The 27426-nt window shown below is 42.1% G+C and overlaps 3 protein-coding genes across 9 annotated transcripts in view; 1 reads left to right on the forward strand and 2 right to left on the reverse strand.

Moving 5' to 3' along the window:
- rnf19b (ring finger protein 19B) overlaps positions 1 to 16384 on the reverse strand; it is a 29429-nt gene extending 13045 nt beyond the window's left edge. Inside the window, exons 1-2 of the mRNA XM_041054163.1 lie at positions 16133 to 16384; positions 2547 to 3874 (exon numbers count right to left, since the gene is read on the reverse strand). Of these exons, the coding sequence (XP_040910097.1) occupies positions 2547 to 3229 (683 nt within the window). The 5' untranslated portion in view covers positions 3230 to 3874; positions 16133 to 16384. The remainder of the gene's footprint in view (positions 1 to 2546; positions 3875 to 16132) is intronic.
- A 381-nt stretch (positions 16385 to 16765) lies between these two features.
- On the reverse strand, positions 16766 to 24796 carry ak2 (adenylate kinase 2). 2 transcript variants are annotated; one of them, XM_041054165.1, is made up of 7 exons: positions 24601 to 24796; positions 23265 to 23390; positions 22290 to 22400; positions 22039 to 22133; positions 20793 to 20865; positions 20211 to 20430; positions 16766 to 17052 (listed from the first exon to the last, which is right to left on the reverse strand). In XM_041054165.1, exons 1-7 carry the CDS (start codon positions 24697 to 24699, stop codon positions 17045 to 17047), a joined length of 732 nt encoding a protein of 243 aa, XP_040910099.1. In that variant the 5' UTR covers positions 24700 to 24796; the 3' UTR covers positions 16766 to 17044. The 2 variants fall into 2 exon arrangements, with proteins under 2 accessions (XP_040910099.1, XP_040910098.1); XM_041054164.1 differs by lacking the exon at positions 16766 to 17052 and having other exon boundaries at positions 20170 to 20430.
- A 668-nt stretch (positions 24797 to 25464) lies between these two features.
- LOC121191727 (hepatic lectin-like) overlaps positions 25465 to 27426 on the forward strand; it is a 29467-nt gene continuing 27505 nt past the window's right edge. For all 6 annotated transcript variants that reach the window (XR_005895132.1, XM_041053079.1, XM_041053083.1 and 3 more), the window contains exons 1-4: positions 25465 to 25586; positions 25935 to 26003; positions 27010 to 27123; positions 27342 to 27416. Coding sequence is in view for 5 of the 6 variants with exons in the window: in XM_041053079.1 (XP_040909013.1) it covers positions 25469 to 25586; positions 25935 to 26003; positions 27010 to 27123; positions 27342 to 27416 (376 nt within the window). In the remaining variant the exon portion in view is untranslated. The remainder of the gene's footprint in view (positions 25587 to 25934; positions 26004 to 27009; positions 27124 to 27341; positions 27417 to 27426) is intronic.

Here is a 27426-nt window from a genome sequence, read left to right on the forward strand (position 1 = left end):
AACCAGGTCACATTTACATAACTCTCCCACAAGTGGGTTGAGATGAAGCTTTAAACACAATAATACTGAAGAAATTCACACTTATTGCACTGTTTCTGTGGAAGCCTGCTCTCCAGTAACAGACAATGTGAAACTGCCAGCAGCTCCTAGGTGTGTGTGTGTGTGTGTGTGTGTTTACAGAGCTGTTTCTCTGTCTCCAGCCCCGGCTGTCTGTGGTGAATAGTAATTTGGACTTAGTCAACTTGTCTGATTTTGAGTCATTGCTGGCGTCAGACAGGGGATCGGCCCGGTAAATACAGTATGTAGGTCAGCAGTCGACCTCTCCTCCTATGACACTCAAAACTTACATGACTAACTGCAACCTTTACCGGGAACTTACCCGCGGTTCCAAACCTAAACCTAAAATCCTTACATTTGTCAATGGGGGCTGGCCAGAAAGCACAAAGTATAATCATGCTGTTCACTCAGTGCAGAGAGAGACAGTAACACGGAGACATAAACACACGTAAACCTTCTAAAACAATACATATAATAAAAATGATCCCACTCATCTCCTATAGATTTATGCTCAGGCTCAGTTTTTAGCTGAATACATAGCAAAACAAGGAACTATAAAAACAGAAATGGATGTTCACAGTTACTCAGCACTCATATGGTCCTGACAGTGACAGCCGTTGGCTGAAACATTGCTGACATAAAAAACACCCGACCTGATTCAAGTCAAACTGTCAACTTTGTGCACAAGGACCTGTTGTGTTTCCTGTGATGCCACAAAAAAAAAACAGTGGACACAAGTGCCACAGTCTACAGACCTGTTGAATCTTCCGGAAACATTAAAAAAAAATCTTCTGCCCTATAGGTTCTGCATGTAGGGGCGTGATGACGCACTGTTGTGGACAAACAGGAATAAACAGAAAAGTACACACATACAGGCACACAGAGACAGATTTATGCAAAGATACCACACAGACACTATGGCCTTCCCCTGAGACAGCGCCAGCATTACTGTACGAAACCACATCAGAAAAATATCACTGAATATCTGCATTTCACCTTCCCACACACACACACACACACACACAGAAACACAAACACAATGAATCACTCTTGCTTTCTATGTTGAAACAAACGCCTCTCATTTGTTCCAGAGACCTGACGAGAGCTGTTATACCTCCAAACCCATCTGACGCTCCCCTCCTCTAACCACAGGGCGAGCTAACAGCCCTCTAACCCAGTTACAGTTTCTCTCCTCCACTTTCAAATTCAACTTCCTCAGCCCGTATTTCTCTAACCAGCTCACACTGGTTCCTGTTCTTTCAGCCCAGACAGAGAAATACAGCCATTTGTGTGGATTCTGAGGCAATACCGTTCATCTGAAATCCAGGCAATTACAGCAGAAAGACTGCGGAAATAACCTAACAGCAACTGAGTAAGTGATTTGGTGAGTCAGAAAGGGAAAAAGAGGGAGAAAGAGGAAGAGAGAATGAGAGAAAAGACAAGCAGAGACAATGATTTTACAACCGCGGGCCTGATAGTGATGATACAAACAGGTCTCCTTTTATTAGTGATGCAGAAAAGGTTAGTGGGCACAATGTAAACCTGTAGAAAAAGTTTCCATGAACTAAGGTGAGATAATAATCAACAACTTCATTCAGTCAAAACCAGATGTTAAAGCGGACACTGCTTCCATTTTAATTTTAATACAGCCTAATTCTTTTTATGTATCCAGCCTTCTAATCCTCAACAACAATAAGTTCGATGACTTCTGGCAACACTCTCTGTCATAGAAAAAGAAAGGCCTCTGGCTTTGCTACATTTTCGCTTTTCGTCTCATTCACACCAGTTTAGTTTCTGTTTTTTTTTTTCACAGTTACTTATTTGTTTTCATTAGCTGCACAAGGTGAATTCCCTCGGGGGGAAACAGAGTTGATTTCAATTCCGGGACACACCAGTGAGGTAGATAGGTGATCGTAAACTACTTTACATCTGTCAGCTTAATCTCGGATCAGATAACTTTGTATTATCACAGAAACAGGAAGACGGAAACAATCAAAGCCTAAGCCCTGCACAGATGAGCCCAAACCAAAAACTTGGAAACTTACTCTAACCTGATATGATGTTCATAATCTAGGTGACCCAGTTTATTCTAATCCCTAGTCCAACACGAAAATCGTCCTTTTTTCTTATGAGGACTGGCCACAATGTCCTCAGCATACTCATACACTTCACTGAATTAGTACTGAAACTTTAAGTTGATTATAGTTCAAGCAAAAACTGTCAAACATCCTCTGGTTCTATCGGAGCTGTCACTTTTCCATCTTTTTACTTCATTGCAACTCAAATATCTTTGGGTTTTGGGTTGTCAGATGGTCGAAACAAGAAATTTGAAGATGTCACCTTAACTACAAAGTCATTATTACATTAATCACAAAAATAATCAACAGAATATAAAAGTGTCAGGTCACGTGTTCAGAAATAAACACAGCTGAAGCACAAGCAGATGAACCGATCGGCACTTTGAATAAAGTCAATAGACAGTTTCTTACCCGCAGTCAGGCGCTGGGCACCATCGGCAGTCCGGATCAGAGGCGAGGCACCTTCGCAGCAGGAACTCCTCATACTTTTCAAGCAGGGCCGCATCATCCAAGATGTCCGCCACCTGCCGCGGGGCCAGTCTCTCAGCACACTCCGGGCAGCTGAGCTGGACTCGGCTCTCTGTGATTTCGATGCGGAGGTACTGGCGCAGGCAGCAGAGGCAGGAGCGGTGGCTGCATCCCAGCAGCTCGGGGAGCTGGTCGGCAGGCTGGCACACCAGGCACAGGGGGCACTCCAGGAGGTTGGCCTCCCCAGAGGAAGGGGCTCCACCCAGGGATGGCTGGCTGGAGGAGAGTGGCTTTGATGGGGTGCTGGAGGCAGCATCCTGGGGAGTCGTAACGGCTGTGGTGGTTGTGGTAGTGGGCGTAGCAGAGGCTGCGGCAGACGCTGAGGCAGACGCTGAGCTCAAGGCAGAAGGCAGGAGCTGTTGTTGTGTGTGGTGATGTTGGTGATGATGGGATAAAGGGGTGGCCGCTGCTCCTTTAGGGCCCCTGGTGCCCCGAGAGCCCCGTTTGCTGTGGAAAAGGCTGTGGAAGGAGATGCGGCCCTGGCGTTTGCCTGCCGCACGGCACTTAGGGTTGGGGACGCCGCTCACCGAGGAGTGAGGCGACTCTGAGTCCTTTTCTGATCCCATTTTCCCAGAAGAGAGACACAGGGCTGGTTCTTGTCCCCTGATAAACGTTAATGTATCGCAGAAGGACAGTGATCTACACAAACACACACTCAGTCACACACACAAAGGAGGATTTGTCCCCTTGTGAAAACCAAAATGGAATTCAAATACTATTCAGGCTCCTGGCAGAGAAACTTCAGTCTGTCACGTCCTTTTCTTCCTTTTATGACAAGCGAAACGTTATCAGGAAAAGACAGAGTGAGATAACAGAAAGGCAAAAACAGAAAACAAAAGAGACCGCCCAAGTTCAAAGTGAAAATTCCCCTCAGCTCCTCGAGTTTCTCTCGAATCTGTCTGCCAAAAGGTTCACAAAGAAGAAAACGCTAGTCTTTCATCTCCCAGGCAGATGTCGGAGTCAAATATTCAAGATTCTCACCATCAAACAAAAAAAATTAATGTCTGTTTCAATGAATGACTCCTTTTTTCAAAAACACAGAAGGGTAAAAAAAAAGAGAAAAAAAGGTAAGAGGAAAATCCACCGAGCAGGGTTCAGTCTGAACGTCGTAATAATTCCTCAGTTTGGAGTGAATCCTCTCCAGCTGAGCCTCTCCTCTGCTCGTCTTCCTCTCGTTCTCGCTGAACACCGGCCTCTCTGAACCGTCTTTTCTGTCAGGAAGAAGAGAGCAGGAAGTTAGCACAAAGAGCATGCTCAGTATGACACGCACCTCTCTTCCTCCCTCTGCTCTCTCTGCCTCTGCGTTGCTCTTCCTTGGTTTCGATTTGATCATTAACTCTTGTGGCCCTGAACTGATAATTACATTTAAATACACAGACACGCCCGTTAATGCAAGGAATGTCGCACTACATGCGTGTGCGTTACATGACCATAATTAAAGGGTTAACTAGAGCTAAATTTGCATGAAGAGACACATTAAATCATCAGTCAAACATGTGACATCATCAACCAGTCTGACCAATCGTGTAATCCTTTGAAACCAGTCTCTATCTCTCTCCATCACACTGAGCACCGCAAGCTCTTCCTCCACTTCACACTGCGCTGCTAGTGCCGTTACCATGGCGACGCTCACTATGAGTGAGGAAAACACCGACCTGCTCTGTGACTCTGGCACTTATGTATACGCACGCACACGCACACGCACACGCACACGCACACGCACACGCACACACACACACACACACACACAATGTTAAATATTTTGATATACACAGCAATGAACACACTTTTAAAGGCAAAAACACACAGGCATTTCAAACACACATGAAAGCACACACATACAACACATACAAAAGCTCGTTCACAACTATAAATGAACACACAATATCTGAAAGTCCGAAAAACGCACACGCTCCAGCAGTGCCCACACACACACTACTTAACAAATACATACACGCACACTATCCAATGCAAAAACACACACAGTCAGACACATACACACACAATAAAAACAGTTGTGAAAACACATACACATCAATAACCAAACACACCCTATCTGAAAACTGTTAGTCTCACACACACACACACATCATTTGAATGAATACACACAAGTGAAAAGTGGTAATTATACACGCACAAACAGACACACCAATACACATATACAGTTGAGCATACGCACTGATAAACATGTAAATAGACACTTCCTACGTGCACAAACACACGCAAGTATATACTTGTAAATAAGTACATAGGATAAACCCTGTAAAAGAACACACACTCTCTGAAAATCATCAGACACACACACACTCCATGTACACAAACACTTCTTTGAATGGACACAGATACGTGACAGTACGCACAAACACACACAGACACATGATAATTACATCCTGTGTCCCCACTACAATTACAGGGTGGGTGAGCTATGTTAAGAGTGTGTAAGACACCCTTGAAGGCTCTTATGTGTGATCAAGGTGCATGTTATGTTTTGATTATACACAAATTTCCGTTGTGTGAGAATCTCGTCATGGTCATGTTTTACAGTAAAATCAGTTTAAAGACGTTGTGGCTGTTTATGGGCTGAGAAAACATCAAAAGACACAAAAGATCATGTTAAAATGCATTGTCTTCATAAAGCTAAGTTCCAGAAAAGTCCTTACAAAGACAGAACCGAAGCACTGGTGGAAATGTGACGTTACAGATAACAAAATCATTACTAAACTGAATTAGAATGACTCATAGAAGCACAAACACTCCCACAGAAGGGAAGATGTTTTCTGGTTTTCTCTCTCTGACCAGTAAATCTGATTAAGGACACACACTCAGGGTAATGCTGACCCAGTAAATGTTGTAACCTGTGTGTCTATGTGGGGAGTGTGGGGGGGGGGGGTTTCACGTCACTCACAGACTGACTGACCAATCACTGAGCAGCACACTGATTCTCACGGCATTGTCTGGTTTTCCACAAACTACAACTCATGACATCAGAATAATTTGAAAAGTACAGTAACCATCTAAAGGTCTGACACAGTGGCTTTTTATCCATGTTTAAAGTCAATAAAACGTTATTTTTATGGTGCTTTTGCATTATTTTTAAGGGGAGCCCAGAAAAAAATATGTTTCTGGTAACTAATATTTGACTAATGAAATTTACGTGTCTACAGTGTCACTTTTATTCCACATAAAAGCATAAAATCCAGGTCTACATGCATCCAGGAAGCACACAGGCTACATGACTGTGGTGCACAAACACAACCAGGTATCATATCAGCTAAAGTAAAACAGTGGCACAAAGTCCAAAATGGATGTTAGGCATCGAGACACTGACGCTACATTAGATGAAAAGTCAGGGGATCACCAAAGTTGTTTAAGTTCATCCGAAGGAGAACATGAATGTTTGTCCCAAATTTTTTTCAAGACATTTCACAGAAAACTTAAAATGTCAACCTCACTATAGAGTTAAAGGAAATATCAGAAATCAATAAAGTCATAAGGATCCATCCTCTGGGAACCATGAACGCCATCTCATCCATAGAGCCACGTCACTGCCGTGGCTAAGAAACGCCATTACTTTACTGATAAAGGAAAGAGAAAGCAGGTTCTATGTGCACGTCAGGGACACTTTACCAGGAAGTCAAAATGATCCTCTGTCAACTTGCCATCATGTTTGATATCAGCATCTCTCTGACAGATGTGAGATATTGACATAGTACATTGTTATCATTACTGTGCAAACCTGCAGCAGGCTGCAGGATGAGGAAGGAAACATATCTCTGAGCTGAGTCACAAATCGGTAAGAGAGGGGCGTGTCCACAGTTAGAGTAAATGATGCATACTGTACGAACACATACACATCCATTAACGGTTACCATGGCAGCACATCACTCGCCATCTTCTCAAGGTCAAACAGGGTCTTCGCTGAAATGTGGGTAAGTGTATAAAAAGCTTACAGTTTGTAATCATGTACTCCCACCAGCAAAGTTTGTAACAGCCCTCTCCTCACACACACACACACACACACGCGCGCGCACACACACACACACGCACACACACACACACACACACACACACACACACACACACACACACTTCTCCACAACTTGCCTTTGTTTGCTTTGAGGAAAAACAGAGGCGAGAATTTCAAGTGCTGACAAAGATTTCATACTTGTCTGAAGAGACAACATCAAAAGTCCAATGAGAAAAAAAAAGGCTTCTTCATCTTCTGTCAGATCTCTTTATCAGTTGTTCACCTCTTTCCCACATTTCTAACTTAAAGGCTCAGGTCGGCTCTTCTGTTCCAGTTAAATTAAAGTTGGCTAAGGGCCAGTGTGTACAGCAATACAACACACTGATACACCAGTACTTGGGCACGCAGCATGTACAAACACAAGTATTTCCTCCTTTGTTTGATGTGATTTCTATTTTCTATTTGTGTTATTTTGACATTTTGTCATCGCAGAAAAACCACAGGTGTATTTACAATAACATGAACAAGGACTGTATTACTTTATAAGTGAGCAAATGCTGTATAAATATACTTTTACGGAGCATTTCAGTTGTGATTTCTTCACATTCTCCTATGAAGATCTCGTCAGAATTTGCATAACAAAGTGTAAAATTGTAAACTGGAATTGGTCAAATAAACAAAGTTAAACCGAATTCTGTTATATTAGCATAATATGTAGGTGGAATTATCAGTTCCCAGAGTCTGGAGGTCTGATTGGTCCTTGCTTCTCTAAAGGCGTTCGCATGGTGCACCGATGATTGAATTAAGACGCTGACGCTCTAAGTAATAAGACAGACAAATAAATATTACAAGAGCGGCAGAAACTGTGGGTGTCTGTGAAAACGAGAGAGCAAAAGAAAGACAGAGAAAAAGAATGAGACAACAGGTTAGAGGACAGAAGAAAGAGAAATGCTTTGTCAGTGCAGTGAGAGTGTGAGAGGAGGGAGGTTTAGTGTGTGTGTGTCCATGTCTTTATGTGGTTGTGTGGACAATTTTTTGTTCGAAACCATCGCTGTACACCCACAGCTACAGATGGCTGTTTGAGAGCTAAGACTTGGTTTAGGTTAGAATCAGGTTTAGGTTATGGTTCGGGTTGGTGTGAAGCTTTTAGTTGTGATGGTTAAGGTTTAGGTGAGGCGCTAGGGAATGCATTATGTCAGAGACTGTCCTCACAGATATAGAAAGGCCAGTGTGTATGTGTGTGTGTGTTGAATTGAGCAGCAGTGGAGTAGGAGGACAAGTGTGGAACAAAGTGTGTGTGAGCGTGTTGATAACAAATCAAGCCCAGATTGTGAAGTTCTCAGGCTGTTCAGACCCATCTGCCAAACAACGGCATGAACTCAACACACACACACACACACACACAAAACACAAACAAACACAAACAAACAAACTTTTCTTTCACCCTGTTTTCCATATCAAAGTTTCAGAAACACATGGGGTCAAGCTGCAAGCACCAGTTCTCTCTGCTGGTTTTTATTTTTGCCGTCTGTACCAGGTGAGTGCCATTAACGGCCCGGTGTGGTGGAAAAAAAACCAGCAGCACTCTGTGTTCCCAGGACAGAGACACACGGCTTTGTATGTTTTCATATTTCCAGCTTCCCCTGTTTCACTCCCGTCAGTCCGTCTGTTGAGCAGCCAGCCATATGTCCATGATACTTGGCGTCTCGTTTCATGGTGCCCAGAGGATGATTTCTGAGGATTTAGGTGAAGTATTAAATAGGAAGCCTAGTTCCAAGCAAAACGTTTCCCTGACCAGTGGTGGAAGAAGTATTCAGGCCCACGGGGTAAGCAGAGACAGAGAGAGAGAGAGAGAGAGAGAGGTGTTCTGCAGGTAATCTGTTCTCAGCACTTCTCAGACAGATTGTTCTGAATCTACGCCTCAGCACTTTGGGATCTTCGAATCTCTGCAGGGCACGGCCAACCTACATGCTGCGACTGGCTGCACACACTCCATGTTACAGGTACACACACACACACCTACATAAAGACAGTATGGATAGGGCTAACATGATAAGTCAATGAGTCAGCTGTTCAGTGGGAACAGCATCAACTAGGGCCCTAGCAACTTGTGATGATCACTATTTTTAAAAATATTTTTAGACTAAACAACAACAACAAAAATCAACAGATCAATAAAACTAAAACCTTAGCTGTAGCTGTATATTTGGAGAAGCATTTTGCAAAAAAAAAAAAAAAAACCCTCAGTATTATAATGAGGATTACACTGACCAAATGAGTAATAAACTGTCCAGTAAAAAAAACTTAACAATGAAACATATAAACAAAAGTTTAGAATCACAGGAGCCATTTGGGCTGATTAAATAAGATGAATAAATATCCAATAAGAGTTTATAAGACTGAACTGACTCAGCTAGCGTGGGCTCCGCTGGCAGGTTATTCTACATTAGAGAGGCCATAATGAAGAATGATTGGCCCCACACACACACACACACACACACACACACGCACACACACACACACACACACACACACAGGCTTCAGAGTAATCAGCTGTGTGCTACAGGTGTTCTCCTGTGAGAGCCGATGCTGTTATGCAACAAGATGATTCACTGAGAGCCTTGACATGTCTGCACAAGATCCCCACATACACACACACACATACACACACACACACACACACACACAGTATACATACAGAGGAGAGCTAAACTACTTTAACATTCACAGCAATGAACCAACCCAACAATCCGAACACTTCACAGTCTCATGTGAGTTTGATAACGGAATCGAAGAAAAATATCATGGGACTGGTAGAGGTGGAGCTACGTATAACTACTTCTTATGCTGTTCATGTGTTTACTATCTAAGAACTAAGTGATCACGTGTTGTGGATGTAAAATCTGAACAACAGGAGCAAAGTTACATAAAAATATTCAAGTGAAGTAAAACAACCTCAAGTGTGAACATTAGGTGCAGTACTTGAGTAAATGTACTTTATTACTCTCCAGCCCTGTCTGTGACATGCTGCAGCCTTTCTCCGGCCACATAATCGAATCGTGGTGGGGAAATGTTTTTCCCCATTCTGTACTTCTGCCAAGCACATCTTTTATTAAATGTCCTGGGGCCTGCGTTTCCTAAGAACCTCAGCTCTTTTTATTGTCTTTCCCAGGAAAGTTGTCAGGCTGCTCTGAACTTTGCTTTTCTCACTGCTGCATGCTTCAGTTGTTAATGAGGCTGCAGATCTGCTCGAGGAACTGAGGAACTGTTTCGCTCAGTCTGGACAAAATGCATCATTTAAAAACCTAAAATACAACCTGTACACCCACACTGACGCACAAGCACGCAGCTTCACCCGTACACAGCTTCTAAGAATGTGTCTGTATGATTGCATTATATCTCACAAAGAACAGAAAAAAACATGCCTCAACCAACCAGTTTGTCGGCCTGTACTTGATTTTCGCATTTAGCTGATATTGCTGAACCAAACACACACACACATATGTAACAAAAAAAAATTGATTGATCTCTGCAGTCACACAAAAACAAGAACACATCAAAGTCTAGGAATATTTCTCTTTCTAATGTTTCACTAAACAGACTAAACCGATTATCCTGTAGTTGCACTCAGCGTCCAAGCGTATCTTATCACTTTGGATGAGAGCGTGAGCTAAAAGCCTGTAATCTAAACTGACTGATGACATTGTTTTTAACATGAGCGGGTCCACGGAGAGCTGAGGTCCAGCAGACGGCTCGGCTCAGACTATTAGCTTGTTTTTAGTGATACTGGCTAAAACCCTGCTAATCTGAGAGCAAAGGGCCGACCGCCGGGGGCCGACTGTCCCTGGACAGAACAGGTGGTCCCCTACTCAACCAGGAGCTTGTAATGCATTATGTGTGTGTGTGTGTGTGTGTGTGTGTGTGTGTGTGGGTGGGTGGGTGGGTGGGTGGGGGGGGGGGGGGGGTGTCTACGGAGGGAAAGCTAATTAGAGACAATCAGCTAAAAGGCAGTGGGATAGTAAAACCTTTGATAGCTGACCCTGCTGTAAAGATCCCTCTCTCTGTCTCTCTGTCTTTGTCTTTTGTGCTTTTACACAAAATTTGAAGCCAAACAAGGAACACATGGTGCTTGGCAAACACAGAAATGTTATCAGCAAAATCTACGTATTAATAAACAAGCTGGACTTTAATACTGCAGCTGGATGAGGTGGAGCTAATTTTGACCACCCTGTATACTGTTTGGTAATTTTCTACACATATACGACAACGCATCACATTTTATCGGCTCATCGCGTGTTTTTCTTGTAAAATCTCAATATTAGTCAAAGTAACTGGTAAATACAGTTGTCAAATAAATCTGGTGGGATAAAAAGCAAAATATTTCCCTTTGAAATATGCTGAAGTAGCAATAAATGCTAAACTACTATCCATCAACATAAAACAAAGTTAACTTCTCAAAGTACACAAGACACAACACTGTAGGTTTGAAAGGTGGCTAAAAAGGTTTGTGGTGTGCCTCTTCACAGAGAACAGCAGCTTAATTAAATTCATTTTGTTTTCAGTGTGAAAAAAAGTATCACACTGTCTATAGAAAATTGTAAAATTAAACCTGCTGCATAATCTAATTCCCCACTGTTACGCTGCAAACATAATATACAAGATGCTTCCACCACTGAAGCATCAAAGCCCCTGAGACCATGCTAGAATTACACAAACGCAGTGTATTTAGTGCGTTTTTATTATATCTTGAGAATTATCTTTCTGTTTGAAGTGGTGTGGGACTTCTGTCTCCGGCCGTAACTACAGAGGGACACACATCTTCATGGCTAGTGTAGGTAATGAAACCTAGTGACCCTTTATTATGAGGATTTTATTGTTTCAGCTGCACTCTCCCAGTGGCACTAAAGTAGCCGTTACTCTGTTGTTAGGCATCGTCCAGCCCTGAGGTAGTTATAGTTTTAATGGACCACATAGATCACCAGCACAGACTGCACATCCACATTATTAGTGACTAAACGTTCCTTTAAAAGAAGGGAGGTCGAGGTTGGAGGCTCTCTGTATCTTTGTGAAAACATTTGGTTCTCAGTCAAGGCTACTTCCAGTGAGCAGAAGGACCAACTGAGTCACACATTAAATATCACGACTGATTAACTGGGTTATAATGACACATTAGTGCGGAGAGAAGAAAGTGCCAACCTGATGCTTCAGAGTTGATTCACGGTGTTCTAGGTGACTTCGCTGCAGCCTCCTCCCGTACAGCTGCTTACACCACACCGACACACTAATTAGGTATAATTTTTTTAAAATTAATAATTCAGAAAGGCCATGTCCTGTTTCTGCATCTCATAGATATGCACACAATCAAGCATTCACACCTGAGTCTAACTGTGGGGTGTTAGTGGAAACAAAGGGGCTGTTGGATGTAAAAGCTGAAGCACACCTGGTTCATGTCCGACCACGACATGAACAAATCTCTTTTCTTTCTTTGCTTTTTTTTTTTTTGTTCAGTGTTTCCTGTCAATTCTCAGCTGTTTCCCTAACAGTCTAATAAAAAACCAAAATGCCAAATAAATAATTAAATAAACACTTCGCCAACAAATTAATAAAAAATAATCTTTCATCAAGGTCCACTTACCAAAACCAACAAAAACAGCTTCAAATTCACTTTAAACAGCTCGTGCTCTGCAAATTACACAACTGCACAAAACCAGTATTCAAACCAAAACCAGATAAAACCAATGATTTAAAAACATTCACTCTCACAACATGTATTAACTCTCTTTTAAATGTAATAACAATCACATCACTGTATAATAATAATGTTTTCCATTAAATATTGTTCCCTGCCCAGTGGCACCACAACATCTGCCTTTAAAGGAATAGTTCTCCTAGGAATAGGAGAAGTTCTAGAAAAATCTTAACTAGATTAACTAGTTTTAACCGGTGCAACAAGACATACTCTAAACATCTCTAAAGCTCGCTAATGAACATGTTATATCTCATTTGTTTAATCCATGCAAAGCCACAGTGTAAGAGCAATCCAGTCATTATATTAGGTTAAGCTAACCAGCTGCTGGCTGTGGCTTTATATTTAGCTCACAGGCATGAGAGTCTACAACAACAGCATAATGTTTTGCGTCTCCTTTTCTTGTCAGGTATACATCTATTAATTCCACACAGTAAATCTGGCCACTGGAGGATGTGTACCGCAGCTTCTTTTGTTAAATTTAAATTGCATCAAAACGCTCCAAGTCTATCACTAATGATAGCTTTATCTCGCTATCAAAGCGAGGAAAAGTCAACAACATCTGCTGAAGCAGATAAATCTGCCTCATAAAGGACAGGCACATCACACGTTCACACTTTGCTGGTTTCGTATACTTTGAGAGTAGGTGCGGGCTGTCTACACATCTACAGTGCAAGGCTGAGCAGCAGAGCTACCCACATAAAATCCTGCAGATCTGCTATTATTTTGTAAGCAAAGTGATTAGATTTTGGCATGTGGATGTGTGGGCGAGTTGACAAAGTGATATCACAGATAATGGAAGCACTATTCTGTGGAAAAACCACCCTGACAACCGCGTCTGGTTTTCAATGTGGATTGCTCTTCCTAGGAACCCAGCTCACACACAAGGTCTGTTCACTGTCGGTCAGTGTGTGTGTGTGCGCGCGCGCGCGTGTGTGTGTGTGTGTGTGTGTGTGTGAGTGTGAGTGTGTGTACATAAGCCTCTTCCCCAGAAAACCAGCCAAACATCTGGTAAAATGCAGCTACGGGTTTTTGCTTACTTCAACACCCCAAGGTGCGTAGTGCATAAAATGATTAAAATGTGTTTGCATGTGTGAGGGTGTGTTTTCTTCTGATAATGTTAACACACCCTTTTGCGTTGGAAATGAACAACACATTTGGCGGTTTTCCATATCACCACTTTAATGACACCGCATCCACTGTTGCAGAAACTAGTCTGATCTCTCTATCTGTCTGTCTATTAGGACATTTACTGACTATAATTTCTATTCAAGTAAAAGTCATTGTATTCTTTTTTTTAACCAATCCATTAGCTGATTTAAGGGGATTTAAGAAAACCAGCCAACTTGCTGAAGGTCAAAGTACATTTGTGAATATTACTGAGATGCAAATGTGATAAGTAGGGTTGGGCATCCTACTGGTATCAGTGGAATACCTGGGTTTTGGTACAGAAACGGCCTGATAACCAGAACTCTGCAGGGTCAGGTGTCCACAGCTCCCCAAAGAATTTGGCTTCTTTCAGCTCATTGTTTTGGTTTAACAGCCCACGACCTTTACTGTTTTGGTCCAGTTTAACCACTCACAACAACACAACATAGTTTTCAGCAATAGCAGGCAGCTGTTTTCAATTGCCAAATGGCAGACAGACAAAGTCAATGACTAGCTGGTGAACACAGTGCAGCATTTAGCAGTTAAAGAGCCAGATATTTCCCTCAGGAGCTGGTAGAGACCAGAAAGGAAAATGAATATTGGACTTTCATTCATTAGGTGGTCAAAAACAAGACTTCAAAGTAATACTAATGTTGCTCTGCGTCTGATCAACGTTAAAGTCCAATACCATCCATCTTATTCCAATTTTGTCTGCCATGAGTTTTTAGGCTCTGACACAGAAAGATGACGTCCCCATTCTTAACGATGTCTACAGCGTTGTATCACACACACAGACATACACACACATCCATCCAGTAGTCCAGAGTACTGCACTGGAAGGTGGAGGTAGAGAGGAATCAGGCTGGTAGCATCTATAATTAGAGGAGCGTTCAGGAGCCATACTGCTGAGTTGTTGAATGTTTAATGTCAGGGCTGCAGGCGCTACAGTCGCAAAGAGCAAACCTCTGAGCCCCTTTACACCACGTCTTAACACACTCACACACAAACTGAGGCCTGCGCAGAGACACATGAGGGGTAACAGTAGTAAACTGGAAGAGCGGACTCAGGTTTCAGAGAGGAAACGGCAGCACAATGCACGCACACACACACACACACACACACACACAGTACATCTGACAACTGTGCATGTAATTCCCGGTTATTATCCGGAAGCCGAGCCACGTGACCACACGGGAACCCGAACCTCCTCTGGATGAGGTAATGGTCTAACACATCTGACCAGGAAGACGGAGAGAGCACAAAGTCAGACTGTTGCACCTCACATACTTGGTAAAATGTGGTGTTTTTAAAATGCAATCTGGTTAGAAATATTACAAATCCTCAAAGTTTATTATTTGAAGAAGCTTACTGCATCTGAGCCCCTCAGACTGCTTCAGGTTAGATGTTAAGTCACAGAATGAGCATCTACAATTCATTTCCAAGCTCAACATGCCCACCCATCTGGTAATCTAAGCATCTTAAAACAAATGTTAATACTCGTTATTTGCTGTTCTGCCTAAAGGAAACCCTGAGTAGAAAAATAAATACACACCTATCATTTGCAAAATCTAAACAAATCTACCACTTCCTGCATCATTCACTGAATCATACATGGTAATTAAATAGTTTTTTTCAGTAATACTTTAACCACTGTTTACAAGGAAGCTTCTAAATAACTGAACAATAATATGAAATTGGGTACAAAGAATTACCCATCACAAACACCAAAGCCTACAATGACCGACAACACATTACAACTCCTTAAACAGGTATTTATCTACATTTATCTACAAGACCTACTGCAACCGTTTATCTGTTTATCTTGCTCATGGTTTAAGTTTCAGTTTAGTTTTTTACCCTGAACACTTTTTTTTTTTCAAGCACATTATGGTGCTTGAAAATTTCACCACACCTTTTCTACCCTGAGTAGCATGCTCATAAAAACTGGCCTAACAAAGAGGTAAACACCCAAAATATTCATGTAATATTCCTGTGAGGGCTCATTGCCTTCGTAGCGCCTGCTCTCACAGTGTATTTTATTATAATGTCTCCTCTGTTCAGAGTTCTGCTGCCAGTTTTCTGTTTAAATCCACATTTAGGATGATGTATTTTTTTCTTTCTCTACAGGAAAAACGCCGTGTCCTCAGACCAAACAGTGACCAGGGGGTGGCAGAGCAGACAGAAATGTGTTTTAAAGGGAAAGCCAGGACAGGGTTTTAACTCTTGGACATCCTTGGAACATGAAGCTGAAGATATTCTGGTTTTACAGTTATGTAAAGTAGTTCTGTAGTTCTGTATAATTATTTTCAGACATGACTCAGACTGGACACTGATTTGTATCCTCCCTGTGTGTAACAGCCTCTCCCTGATGATAATTTGGGTGGTTTTGGTCTGAGCTGACCTTCCTGACTATCAAGCTTGTCAATGATTACACAGAAAACATTATATTTTAGTTTAGGGTCGATGGAGGCAAACAGCCGCGCTCCCATTGAGACGACCCTGTTTCTTTTTCATCCAGGTGACACAAACGCGGCGAAGAGAATATTTAATCCATGACATCTCTGACAAACGGGGCATGCAGCAGAGGGTTCACCGCCGGGCACCTACCTCACTCAGGACCGGATTTCTTCGACGGGGGCGGCTGAGGAGCGATGCGGCGGCCACTCGGGCTCCTATATCTCTGGCGCCCTCCCCGCGTCGCCTCGCTCTTATCTACAAGCTGTGGTTGTGAAACGGTCCTCCGTTACCGTGTCTGCCTCTCTCCGGACTCCGGACAGGTGACGGCGGCCTCTGGTCTTCCTGCGCCCCGGTAGCGCAGCGCTGAAACTCTGACTAATCTCCGCAGCTCGCTCCGCTCCGCTCCGCTTCGCCTCGCGCTCTCTCTCCGGGTGCCGCCCCGCCGCCCTCTGACGTCATGGAGGAAAGCCCCGCTCGGTGACGTCACGCCGTCAAAAAATACGGAAACCCCACCCCGTGGCATCACGTCCCCCCGAAGCTCGAGCCAGTTTCCTGTAAACGTGTGTTTTATTGTAGAATCCTTTTTTTTTTTTTTTCTTTCAGTCTGAACGTACTGAAGCGCAGAACCTGGGTCTGCGGGCAAAGTCACAAGCAAATTCAACATGTGGTGTATAAAGTATAAAGACATTTGTTTTGCAGTCCAAGGCCTAAATCATGCAAACAGTTTCACAGTGGAACTCGTGAGTTTGAAAACCAAAAAAAACACACAATGTGCACGAAATGTGATGATTGTAGAAAAGCAGGAGATTTATTAGAGGTGGAAACACGATTTGCTCAAATGTTCTTAGAATCTACTGGGAATAGAAATGTGCTGACAACTGGGAGAGCAGGAGCACAGCAAAATTAACTTATGAAGTGTAAGGAATCCCCCTGTTGTCTGACACCACCCCCACCAACTCCGTCTGTCTGTCTGTCTGTCTGTCTGTCTGTCTGTCCACCCACCCGAGCTCTTTTTGCCAGCTCCAAATCTGTTGCCTCGGTGGAAATGGAGCAGCTCAGGATTCAACCAGCTGCAAGACAAGGGAGAAAGAGAGAGGGGAAGAGAAGTTTTGGGTGAATTACAGAGAAAATGCAACACGCCATGATTAATAATACCTTTTTTCTTTTTGGTCATTTAAATGCTCAAACTATCAGGAATGACAAAACAAAACAAAAAAAGTCCATTTCAGTGCAATGAGGTCGGCAACGTTCACTTTCACTTTAAAGTGCCCGTTTAAAAGTCACATTCATTTAGGGCAAACAAAACAAAACAACAGGGCTTTCAGTCAGGTTTAAACTCTACATATATACATTCACAGCTTTCAATAAGCGACAAATAAAAAGGATCTGAAGGCATCGTTGGGCACAGTACAGAATATTAAAGGAAATTTAGCATGAAATTGTCTCGTTGTGCTGAATAAAAGACTGAAATCTGCCTACTGGGAATGCTGAACATCTGCTATTGTTTTTCATCACAACAGCCCCGGGAGAATCGAAACACATCAGTATTCAAGGGAAAGTGCAGGTAACACAGTCTGCATGCAAGATGGTTCCACTGAACACAAACACCAGGTGACTACAGAGCAGGGAAGAAGCGAACAGGTCAAGGAGGAACAGAGGAGTCAAGCGCAAATACCCAGAGTCTGATGTACAGGAAGGTCCAGAGGCCATGTCAGTTACACGGGAAATAATTTAAGATAGAGAAACATTTATGAGAAGCATTTTTTCTTAATGTTAGACTGACCAGCTTCCTTCAACTTGCCTCTTTGGTCCATTTTACTGCACACAAACTGTGATGTCAGTGCTTATGCTGAGAGACCTGGCAGACCAGCACACAAGCACCAAATATATAATATATATATAAATATTTTTAGTCATGCACGCATAAACCACATGCATCACCAGGAGGAAAACGGCCTGTGAACCTTATGAAACCAGTGACGGCGATGAGGCAGACTGGGCTGACGTCACATCATTTAGATTTACAGTAAAGCTTCAGCTCCCTCACACTTCACACACTGTTCAGTCTGTTTCACAGTGAAGAGCATATTCATTTAACAGTTACCCACGTCCATCAAATAAATTCTTAATTTTCAACCAGTGCAGTCTTTCTAACATCCAAAAGGTCATTCATGGAGTCCAAGAGTGAGAGCAGTAGTTGAGCCAGGGAGGAACAGGAGACAGTAGACGAATGAAGGACAGGAAGAACAAAAAAAAAAAACAAAAAAGGAAATGTGTCCTAGGTGAAAGGTAGAGGAAATGTCTCCTGGGCACAGTGTTTGACACATCATTTGAACTTCCTGATCTGCGAGTAGTGATGTGCACTTGAGATCTGAGACCGAAGCATCAACAGAACTGAAACCTGTTATTGTGATGAGAATCATTTTCTTATTAGTGACACAAAACTGGTCTTTCCCACTGTTTTGTTTCTGCTTTATATGAAGCAGGAGTTTTCAAAGTCTGACACTAACTCTTCTCAGATAAAACCCTGGATACAGGGACATATAATGACATGAATAAAACTATGCTGAATTACAGCATATTTTAGCGTTTCCTATTCACACTGTAACGATGTTCCGACAACTACCACCGGATTACTCTGACACTGACGAAAACTAAAACGTGATGATTCTCAAGCACGTTCTGCAGTTACAAGGATCACCTTTTTTCTATGATTCACAAACAGCCATCTTCCATCTACAACCATCTTTGCAAAGCGTAAATCACACTGAATCTAAAACACACATATCATGACTGTCTGTTTCGATTTGACTGAGTTAAGACCCCTAGAAGCTATTTTTGACACAAACTGAGGCAACTGGACACCCAGGGTTTGTAACAGCCTTCGTGAGCTGTGCGTCACAGTCAGTGGTGCTGCTCTATCTGCTGACCGTGCTGATAAGAAGGACAAACCAGTGGGACAAACTACAGTAAGTTACATCCTGTTGTTTTCAGAGCCCCGCACGTAGCTATCCATTTTACCTCCAGCAGTATCTTTGCCTCGCATCTCTCTCTCTCTGCACACGCCCATGGGAAGGCACACGATTTAGGTTATGATTAAAACTGTCACATATTCCACAGGCAAATTACACTTTTTGAATTTTGGTCTCGGGACGGTCTTTGTTTATCTCAACTAACTTTTCAGCATTAATGTCACTCAACAGCTTTGGTTGTTTCTGAGGGCTACAAATTAAAACCAATTTGAAGCTGCAAAAGGTGACTCAAATTCACAGCCTAGATCGAGAGTGAACGTCTGATTCTTCTAATGCGTTTCCACCTTTACAGAAGCACCAGAGATCTGCTGTGTGCACAGGGCACTCAAAGACTAAGGAAAGGAAAAGGGCAAAGTTATCGATTAAACAAGAGCAAACCTGTCCAGCGAAGGCAAACAATATGCAACAAACATCAATATTTTTAAACATCTTCTGGTGAAAAGCATCCAGTGTTCCTGTTATATGCATTGAATTATTACTGCCGCCGCTGCAATGTCATGAAGTCGCAATTACACGACTCTGCAGAGGGCTTTTAATTTGAAACGACAGGTACAGGAAGTGGAGACACGTGGCGGCACCAAGGAGAGAGAGAAAGAAAAGAAAAGGTAGAGAGAGAAAGGTAGATTTAACTAGCTAACATTAATTTAGATAGATTTTTATTACCTATTGATATTCACGCCGAGCGCTGGCGTACTACGCGCATGCACAACCCAGGTACAAGAAAACCCTTCATAGTCCAACTCGCCACCAGGCATACCAGGACAAATCCCAGCGGGCCATCAAGGAAAAAAAAAATCAGTAAGTTTTTACCGGTCTCTTTTTTGGCCCAACCGACCCCACAGAACCATAAATTTCATTTTGCTAAGGTAAAAGGCAGAAGCAGCAGCAGCAGCACAAAGGCATGTTCTCCCTTATAGTTTGTAATGAGGATAAAAAAAAAAAAAGTACTTTACTGACTCCTTAAATCGCTTCTGTTTTTACAGCACTGTTGGAACATGGTGAATTTCTTGAATTGCTGATATCGCACTGAGTCTCCATCTTCCATATTTACACCTCACAAAGTTACATGTTGTTGCCACTGCGACACCTGATCAACTCTTGTATAATCTCCACCTTTGAGGGGGAAAAAAGAGCCCACTGGAGGGAACGTGAGAAGGAAGAAAAAGGTTTTTAAATGAAGAACACTTGGTCTTTACAGGCGGTGGCACGGGCGGGGGTTTCCGTGGCAGCGGAGAAAGCAGCTACAATGGAGGCGAACACAACGTTTGGGTTCTGTGCGGCATCGACGGCCGTGTGCAGGCCCCTGGTTCTGTAGTACTGCACCAGAGGGACCGTCTGCCGGTGGTAGGCGTCCAGACGGGAGCGCAACGTCGTCGCGTTGTCATCACTGCGGCGGATGAGCGGCTCGCCTGTCACCTGAGTGTAGACATGAGGAGGGACAAAGAGAGAGAAGTAAAAAAAGAATTAAAAACAGATGGTAAAAAAACATCTGTGTAATACCACGTCCAGTTTCAGTTCATGTGTGTTATTATGCAAGAGCTTCTTCTGAACACATTTCTCACCTTGGTTTCACACAACAGCCAAACCAAGTGTCACTTTACCCCTCTCCACACAGCTTTAGAGTAAATCTCTAAAACATTTTAAACATTCAGAACCCGTCAGAGCACGTAGTGTGAAGCAGTCTGACTGCCGCAAACCTCCAGCCTAGCAGTGATTTTAGGTAGGTGGCCGTTTAGGCAGAAGTGGTTTCTAAGTGGGTTGATGGTCAAACTACTTACGTCATCCTTCATGGGCTCTTTGGGGGGGTTGAACTCCTCGTGGTAGGAGCGGCCACTTGGCTGATGAATTAGTCTGGGGGAATGGAAGACAGGGAGAGGAGGTAGAGGACAGGACGGGGACAGAAAAGAAATCAGAGTGAGAGGAGAGGTGGGGGCGGACACATGAGGGTTAGATGGCCACAGTGACTCACTAACTACTTAACTGTCCTCTTCACATCCCACACGCTGCCCTTGTCCTACTTGGGCTTAAAAAGGCAGCAGCCAGCCTCCTCCTCACAAAGGACTCCCATGGAAAAAAAGACAGCTCTTTGCAAACTATCCGTATTTTAAAATCCATGTAGAGTGGTTATTGTGAAGAAAGAGGACAAACACTGTGCTGAAATAACAAACACCAATAAAAAGATTTCACAACACACATTTTCTAAAGCGCTAACACGTGTTCAGATGAAGGTCTCTGACACAACACGTCTGCCTATTCAATATGTGGGTCAGCTTCAAACCAGAGCACAGCGTGTTATACTGAACTGTTTTCAAACTTATGGAAATCATTATTTGTTGCTCAGTGGAGACAGAAGAGCTGGAGAGATGAAAATGTACCAAGAAATAAGATGCTTCCAATGAAATGCACCTTTCTTTTCTGTCTTTGGCCTCGACCTTCAGAGCTTTCACAAACCAAACAGACCAGGTGGGAACAGAAAGCAGGACAGAGAATTATAGCAGCACGTTTTTGTAAAATCGGTGGCAGTCGAAACGTACAGTGAAAATGTTCTGTGACTGCTTGAAGTGTCCGACTCTAGCTTTATTCTAAAAGTAACACAGATTCACGAAAAGAAGCGTTTCACCACACACCTAAAAAGCACAATCAGACACTGAGCAGCTTTGGCATTGGGCACATTTCATCAGGGGACTGACACGTCAGCTTCTTGGAGGATTCGACCTGTGACCTTCCCACAGCAGGACGCTCTCACACCCCTTCAGGCCACCTTCTCCCTTAATCGCATGCTTTCACGCTCCACTTCTCTCCAACATTATCTCACTGTCCCAGGCTCCTCTGTTCACATGAATCAATCTACCTGCCCAGGTGGATTTAACACGCCGACAGAATGAGGAGCTTCTTGGTCACAAAAAAAAAAAAAAAAAAACAAAGAAAGAAAAAGCCCCAACCAGGCAAATCATGAACCACTGCTGTGTACTGAATCCTCTCTGTGGTGCTGAATAACTGATTCTCTCTCACACCGGCTCCTACCTGCCACAGATCCTGCGAACCAGCAGAGAGTCATCAACGGCAAACTCGATCACAGAGTCCAGCTTCTCATGTCGCTTGTCCAACAAGTCGTCCAGCTGGAAGAGACAAAGACGGAGGGAGTCAATGGTGTAGTGTGAAAAATATCTAGTGACCAGAGCAAAACTCTCTCTCTTTCTCCAGCATGTTTCCCTTACGTGTTGATTTATACTACACTAAATAAAAGCTCAATGTCTAAAATGTTAAATCCTAACCATCTCTGCTTGTTTGACTGTTCGGGGGAATCCGTCCAACAGGAATCCATTCCTGCAGGCCGGTGTGTCCAGGTTCTTCTCTATGAGCTCCACGACCATCTCATCACTGACCTGCGAGAGAGCAAAAACCAAATGTCATCCATTTATTCACACAATCATCTGCTACAACCTGAAAGGAAACAGCAAGGAGCAACAGGAGCCACACGAACTCATTCAGCAACACAATGACCTGAACTAGAGATGCCGACACTGTTCAGTTGTATCTGGTACAATTAATTTCTTCAGTGTCCAAACACAGTAAATTTCCTTCATGCCGTTAAACATAAGCAGAGTGATTTTTGTATAGGAACAGCAAACAGACTTGTTTATACAGTGGATGTACATAAATATAAGCAAACGCAGCAGCAAACGATAAACAGATGAGCACAGATGGTAGAAAATGACGGCAGCAAGCAGCTCTGAGGAAATCACAATGAGAAATCAGTCACAGTCACTGAGACGCTGAAAAGACCAGAGAGTTACACAGCAGCTGCATAAATACAATTACTGTACGTAAACACAGACACAGAACAAGACACACAATCAGAGATTAGAACTCTTACAGTCTTGCTTTGCTCTATTTTACTCTCACTGCAATGAACATCTACATGATTGTGTATTTAACCTTTACAAGGAGTGGAAACACCAAATACTGATTTAATTTAGTTTTTTAGACAAATAAAAACTAATCATGGCATTGTTTTTTGCACAGTACTGTTTACAGCCTAAAGATTCAAATGTGTAATGTTTAAATGTTATTTGCTGAGTTTTCTTTTGTTGTACTTATAATTTTAAGTCGTTCTTCGTTTTCTTCCCTGTAGACATGTGGGACTGAACATGAAGGGCTGTAAAATCAACAGAGCCTCAGAGAGGGCGAAGGGTCAGAGGAAGAAAAATACACACAGATCATGAGAAGCAGATGAGAGGAAATGTTACCAGTTTGCCAGCATCCATGGTCTCCTTGAGCCTCTTTCCAAGCTCAGAGCCTGAAGCCACCATTGCCCTCAACATGTCTCCCGTGGCCAGGTGGCAAACACAGTACTGCTCTGCTAGCCGAGGGGCCTGAAGAGAGGAAGAAACCACAGATTTTACCAGTCGTTGTTAAACACTGACGTCACACCCAGCCAGCCAGCCACTTTTCTACCATATTCAACTGTCATACATACAATGCATTTGATGAATCTAATCAATATTAGGATCGTGTCTTTCTATAAAGCAAACGAATGAGGTGAAAATTTGGTTTCTCTGTGCGCGTCCTGCATTAAGAGGCAGTACCTTGATATTATGCATATGGCTGAACATGCCTGTGCTCTTCAACATGCACGTGCGACTGATCTGACAGTACGACATGATGTACGGGTGACATACGACCGGCCGAAGGGGGTCATTTTGGCATATTTTAATATCAACAGTTCACCGACATCTGGGCTTCTGTGCCCTGCAAAGTTGCAACACAAATCATTCTGAGTTGAGCAAGTGCGACACTGCATTCTTGCAAGCAACTTATAATTATGGGCTTGCCATCTTCTCCACCACCTTATACTCTAGCGCTTACACTCCAATTTTTGAATCGACTACTGTTCATAAAATATTATACAATACATAATACACATCAATATGTATGATTAATTAACTTAATATTCTTTAAAAAAGTAAATAGCCCATTCTTGAAAGACCAGCTGGTAAACCTGAAAAACAGGTTTGATAAACTTAATTGTCATTAAGACATTAAGTTGATAATTATATAAAACAAAGACAGGAAGAAAATGATCACATCAGAGAAGTTGAAACTAAGGAATGTTTAGCATTTTTGCCTAAAACTTACTGAAACTAATAATCGGTCATGAAAATAGTTGCCACTTCATTTTCTGTCATTCGATCAAGTGATTAATCAACTGATTGTTCCAGGTTAAATCAAACACAAGAACCCCCCCCCCCCCCCCCCCCCCCCCAGACCAGTGCACTCAGACTTGCCAAATTTGGACTGGATAAATTAGTTTCGCATAATGTCTGGAAAATAAAAACGGACCCGGTGTTTTTCATATTAAGTTCATCACGAAACTACGACAACTTATGGAACATTCATCTTTCTTAACGTCTCTAATTTGAGGAAGGCTGCTATGGTAGTTAACTTCATCATCTACCTGAAGTGATCATTAGAACCTTCAGGTGAGCCAGGTAGGTTAGCATTAGCATGAGCTTGTCCTACTACCGACCATGCGCTTTACTGCTTTCTCAAGCTAACGGCTAACAGCTAGCTCCGTTAGCTCACCTGAGTCCCCTTCCCGGCTCCGGGTGGTCCGAGCAGGATGGCACGGATCCCCTCCTGCATATCGGCTATTGCCTCCTTCAGTTGGGTGCTGGGGGCCATGTCTGGACTGGGAGAACCACTGGGGCAGAAACTTTAACAAAGTCTGTCCGACTAGTCCTGTTGAAGCCGCTGACGAGGCAGCCAGGAAAGAAAGCGCCTCCGCCTCCTTTTTGGTACAACGGTGAAAAACCCCACCCTTCGCTGGAAGATACGGCGTTTGATTGGCTGTCAGAATGCTCTGTCACTTATCGTGCGCGTTGATTGGTTAAACGTGTGAAACGCCTCATTGTGTAACTTCCGCACAAGGTTTTATTCGGGTGTTGGATAAGTGAGGAAATGCAGTTTATTTTTATATGCTTTCACTGCTTGACTTGTTGATGCATTCATGTACGTATCACAAACGTAGGAAGTTTAATCTATACTAATAAATCATGATTTATTTATGTACTTATTATTATTATTATTATTTTGTATTAATAATCTGGATCTGAATAGCAACTAAAGATGTAAAGTAAACGTAGCGCAATAAAACAACACTGTCTTAAGTGGTATAAAATGGGAATGCTCAAATAAAGTACCTCAAAACTGTACTACAGTACACTTATTTTTCTCTACTTTTTGAACTTGTGCTGTTTGATTTCCATGGCTATTCCATGAAAATTTTTTAAAAAGAATCAACTCTTAATCTGTCTTATAATTCATCATTAGAGTATTAATCATCATTTGTTCCAAATAACCTAATGGGTTCCAGGAAGATCTCATTCTTGTGAACAAGCGAGTTTGTAAAGCCCTCCCCACCCTTCAGTGTGAGAGGAAGGATTTCAACACTATGCTGTCAAACTTAAATTTAGTTCTCTTTCAAATGATGATCACAGAGAAGAAAATGCCTGAAGCTGATGTACTGTACTCTGATGTCCAGTTCACAAGAGGAAAGGGAAAAGCCAGCGGTAGGTAAATTATTATACAATGTCTTAAAGTTATATGTAAAGTATTTAAAAAAGAAAAAGGTAAAGTATATATAAGAATAAGACAAAGATGTATACTGACTGTTCAAATTAATGTGTGCAAAAGTCCTGAACTTTTCATTTTGAAAGTCTTATCTTCATAGCAGAATCGTCTTTGAATTGGTGGACTTAACTTCCAAAGAGTTGTTTCCTTTGTTTGTCAGATTTTAAGTAGAGAAAGGAAATGTTGAAACATGAACTTTATCAGAGGTCAACACACATTAGCAGCACATTCAAAAGCAGTTTCATTTTTTATTTTAATTTTTAATTGTTTTTTGTTTTTTGTTACAGTGACCAGTTCCCCCCCGGGTGAAACCACTTATTCTGAAATAAAGGTCGTGAAAACTGCAGAGCTGCCTGGTAGGTTGTGGAACAAACAGCTAGTCCTCAGCATGGTATGGTGGTGTGGTTAGTTGACTGACAGAAAATTAGTCAGCATTTGTTCTGACAATCAAATTATAATTTCAGACACTTTTTCAAGCAAAAAGGGTAAAAATTTAAGACTTCCTCTTTCTCAAATGTGAATATTATCTGGTTTTCTTAATCTTCTATAATAGTAAACTTGATTATCTTTAGGTTTTTGATTGTTGATTGAAAAAATAAGACTGGGAATTTATGAACTTTCACAACTTAATATAACTAAAAATATGTAACAGCACACAACTGTCAAACACTGGGTGAAGAAAGTGTCTGTTAGTTGAATTTAAAACTGCGTAAAAAGTCTGGGCTGAGGAAAAATGAGGAACTGGCAGTGATGATAGATCTCACATGAACTAAATCAGCAGTTAGACAAGTGCAAGCCCTCACTTTTCCTGTTTCTTTGTGCTTAGGTTCCTTCTAGTTTTACTAAACATTCACCCAATTTCATCTAATTTTAGAATTAAAAATAATATTTGATTAAAGAAAATAAAAAATAAAAAAGTCTGAAACAGGCTGGTTCCTGCAGGCAGGAGGCAATGCTCAGTATGTGCAGACAGAGGACTGTGCAGTCTAATGTAATAGTAAGACTAATGCAACAGTCCTGCAATAATTCTCCTTCCTGAAGGCTATAATGTTCAGTTTATATTGAAACAGTTGATTCAGCCGGATGATCATTTTAGAGGTAGTAGTTTGTGCAGCTGTCATTTTATTGTGTTAAACTTACAGGGAAAACTTTGTTTCTTCTTTTGTCTACCTTATTTATTTTAGTAAAATCAAATTCTGTATAAAAACATATGGTTTTCTCCAGGAAAATTCCTGCTCTAGTTACAGAAACCAGGTTTCTAATTCACCCAAAGTTTAAAATAATTAGTTTACTGGAGAAAACTCACTGTTACCTGGACATTCAAGTGCAGGTAAACCTCCTGTCTCGTCTGCTGCTGAACAGGCTCCCAACAACCAGCAGTGTCAAATGGCCGATCAAAGATCACCACAGAGAGAGTGGCAGTGCTGGTTCTCAGTGCTCTCCTGGCAGCTGCTGTTATTGCTCTTGGTTTTACCTGTGAGTTTTTTTAGTTCTATTTAATTGTTCATGTAAAACCAATGAAAATCTTTATTGCAATCCAATTTCTATGAAGAGCACTTCATTTTAATAAAAACCCCTCTGAGTTATTGACTCTCTTCTGATCAACAGACTCCTGCTCATCATTAAGTACTGACCTGTTTACTAAACAGTTATTTAATATTTTCTGACTATAAATTCTTTTTTTTGAAAACCAGTTAATGAAAACACACAAACCAAAGAAACTCTCCGAAAGCTGAAAGATGAGCATGCAAAGATGAAAAATCTCACAGGTAAGCTTAT

The sequence above is a fragment of the Toxotes jaculatrix genome, chromosome 13 (assembly GCF_017976425.1).
Source record: "Toxotes jaculatrix isolate fToxJac2 chromosome 13, fToxJac2.pri, whole genome shotgun sequence".
Lineage (NCBI taxonomy): Eukaryota > Metazoa > Chordata > Actinopteri > Toxotidae > Toxotes > Toxotes jaculatrix.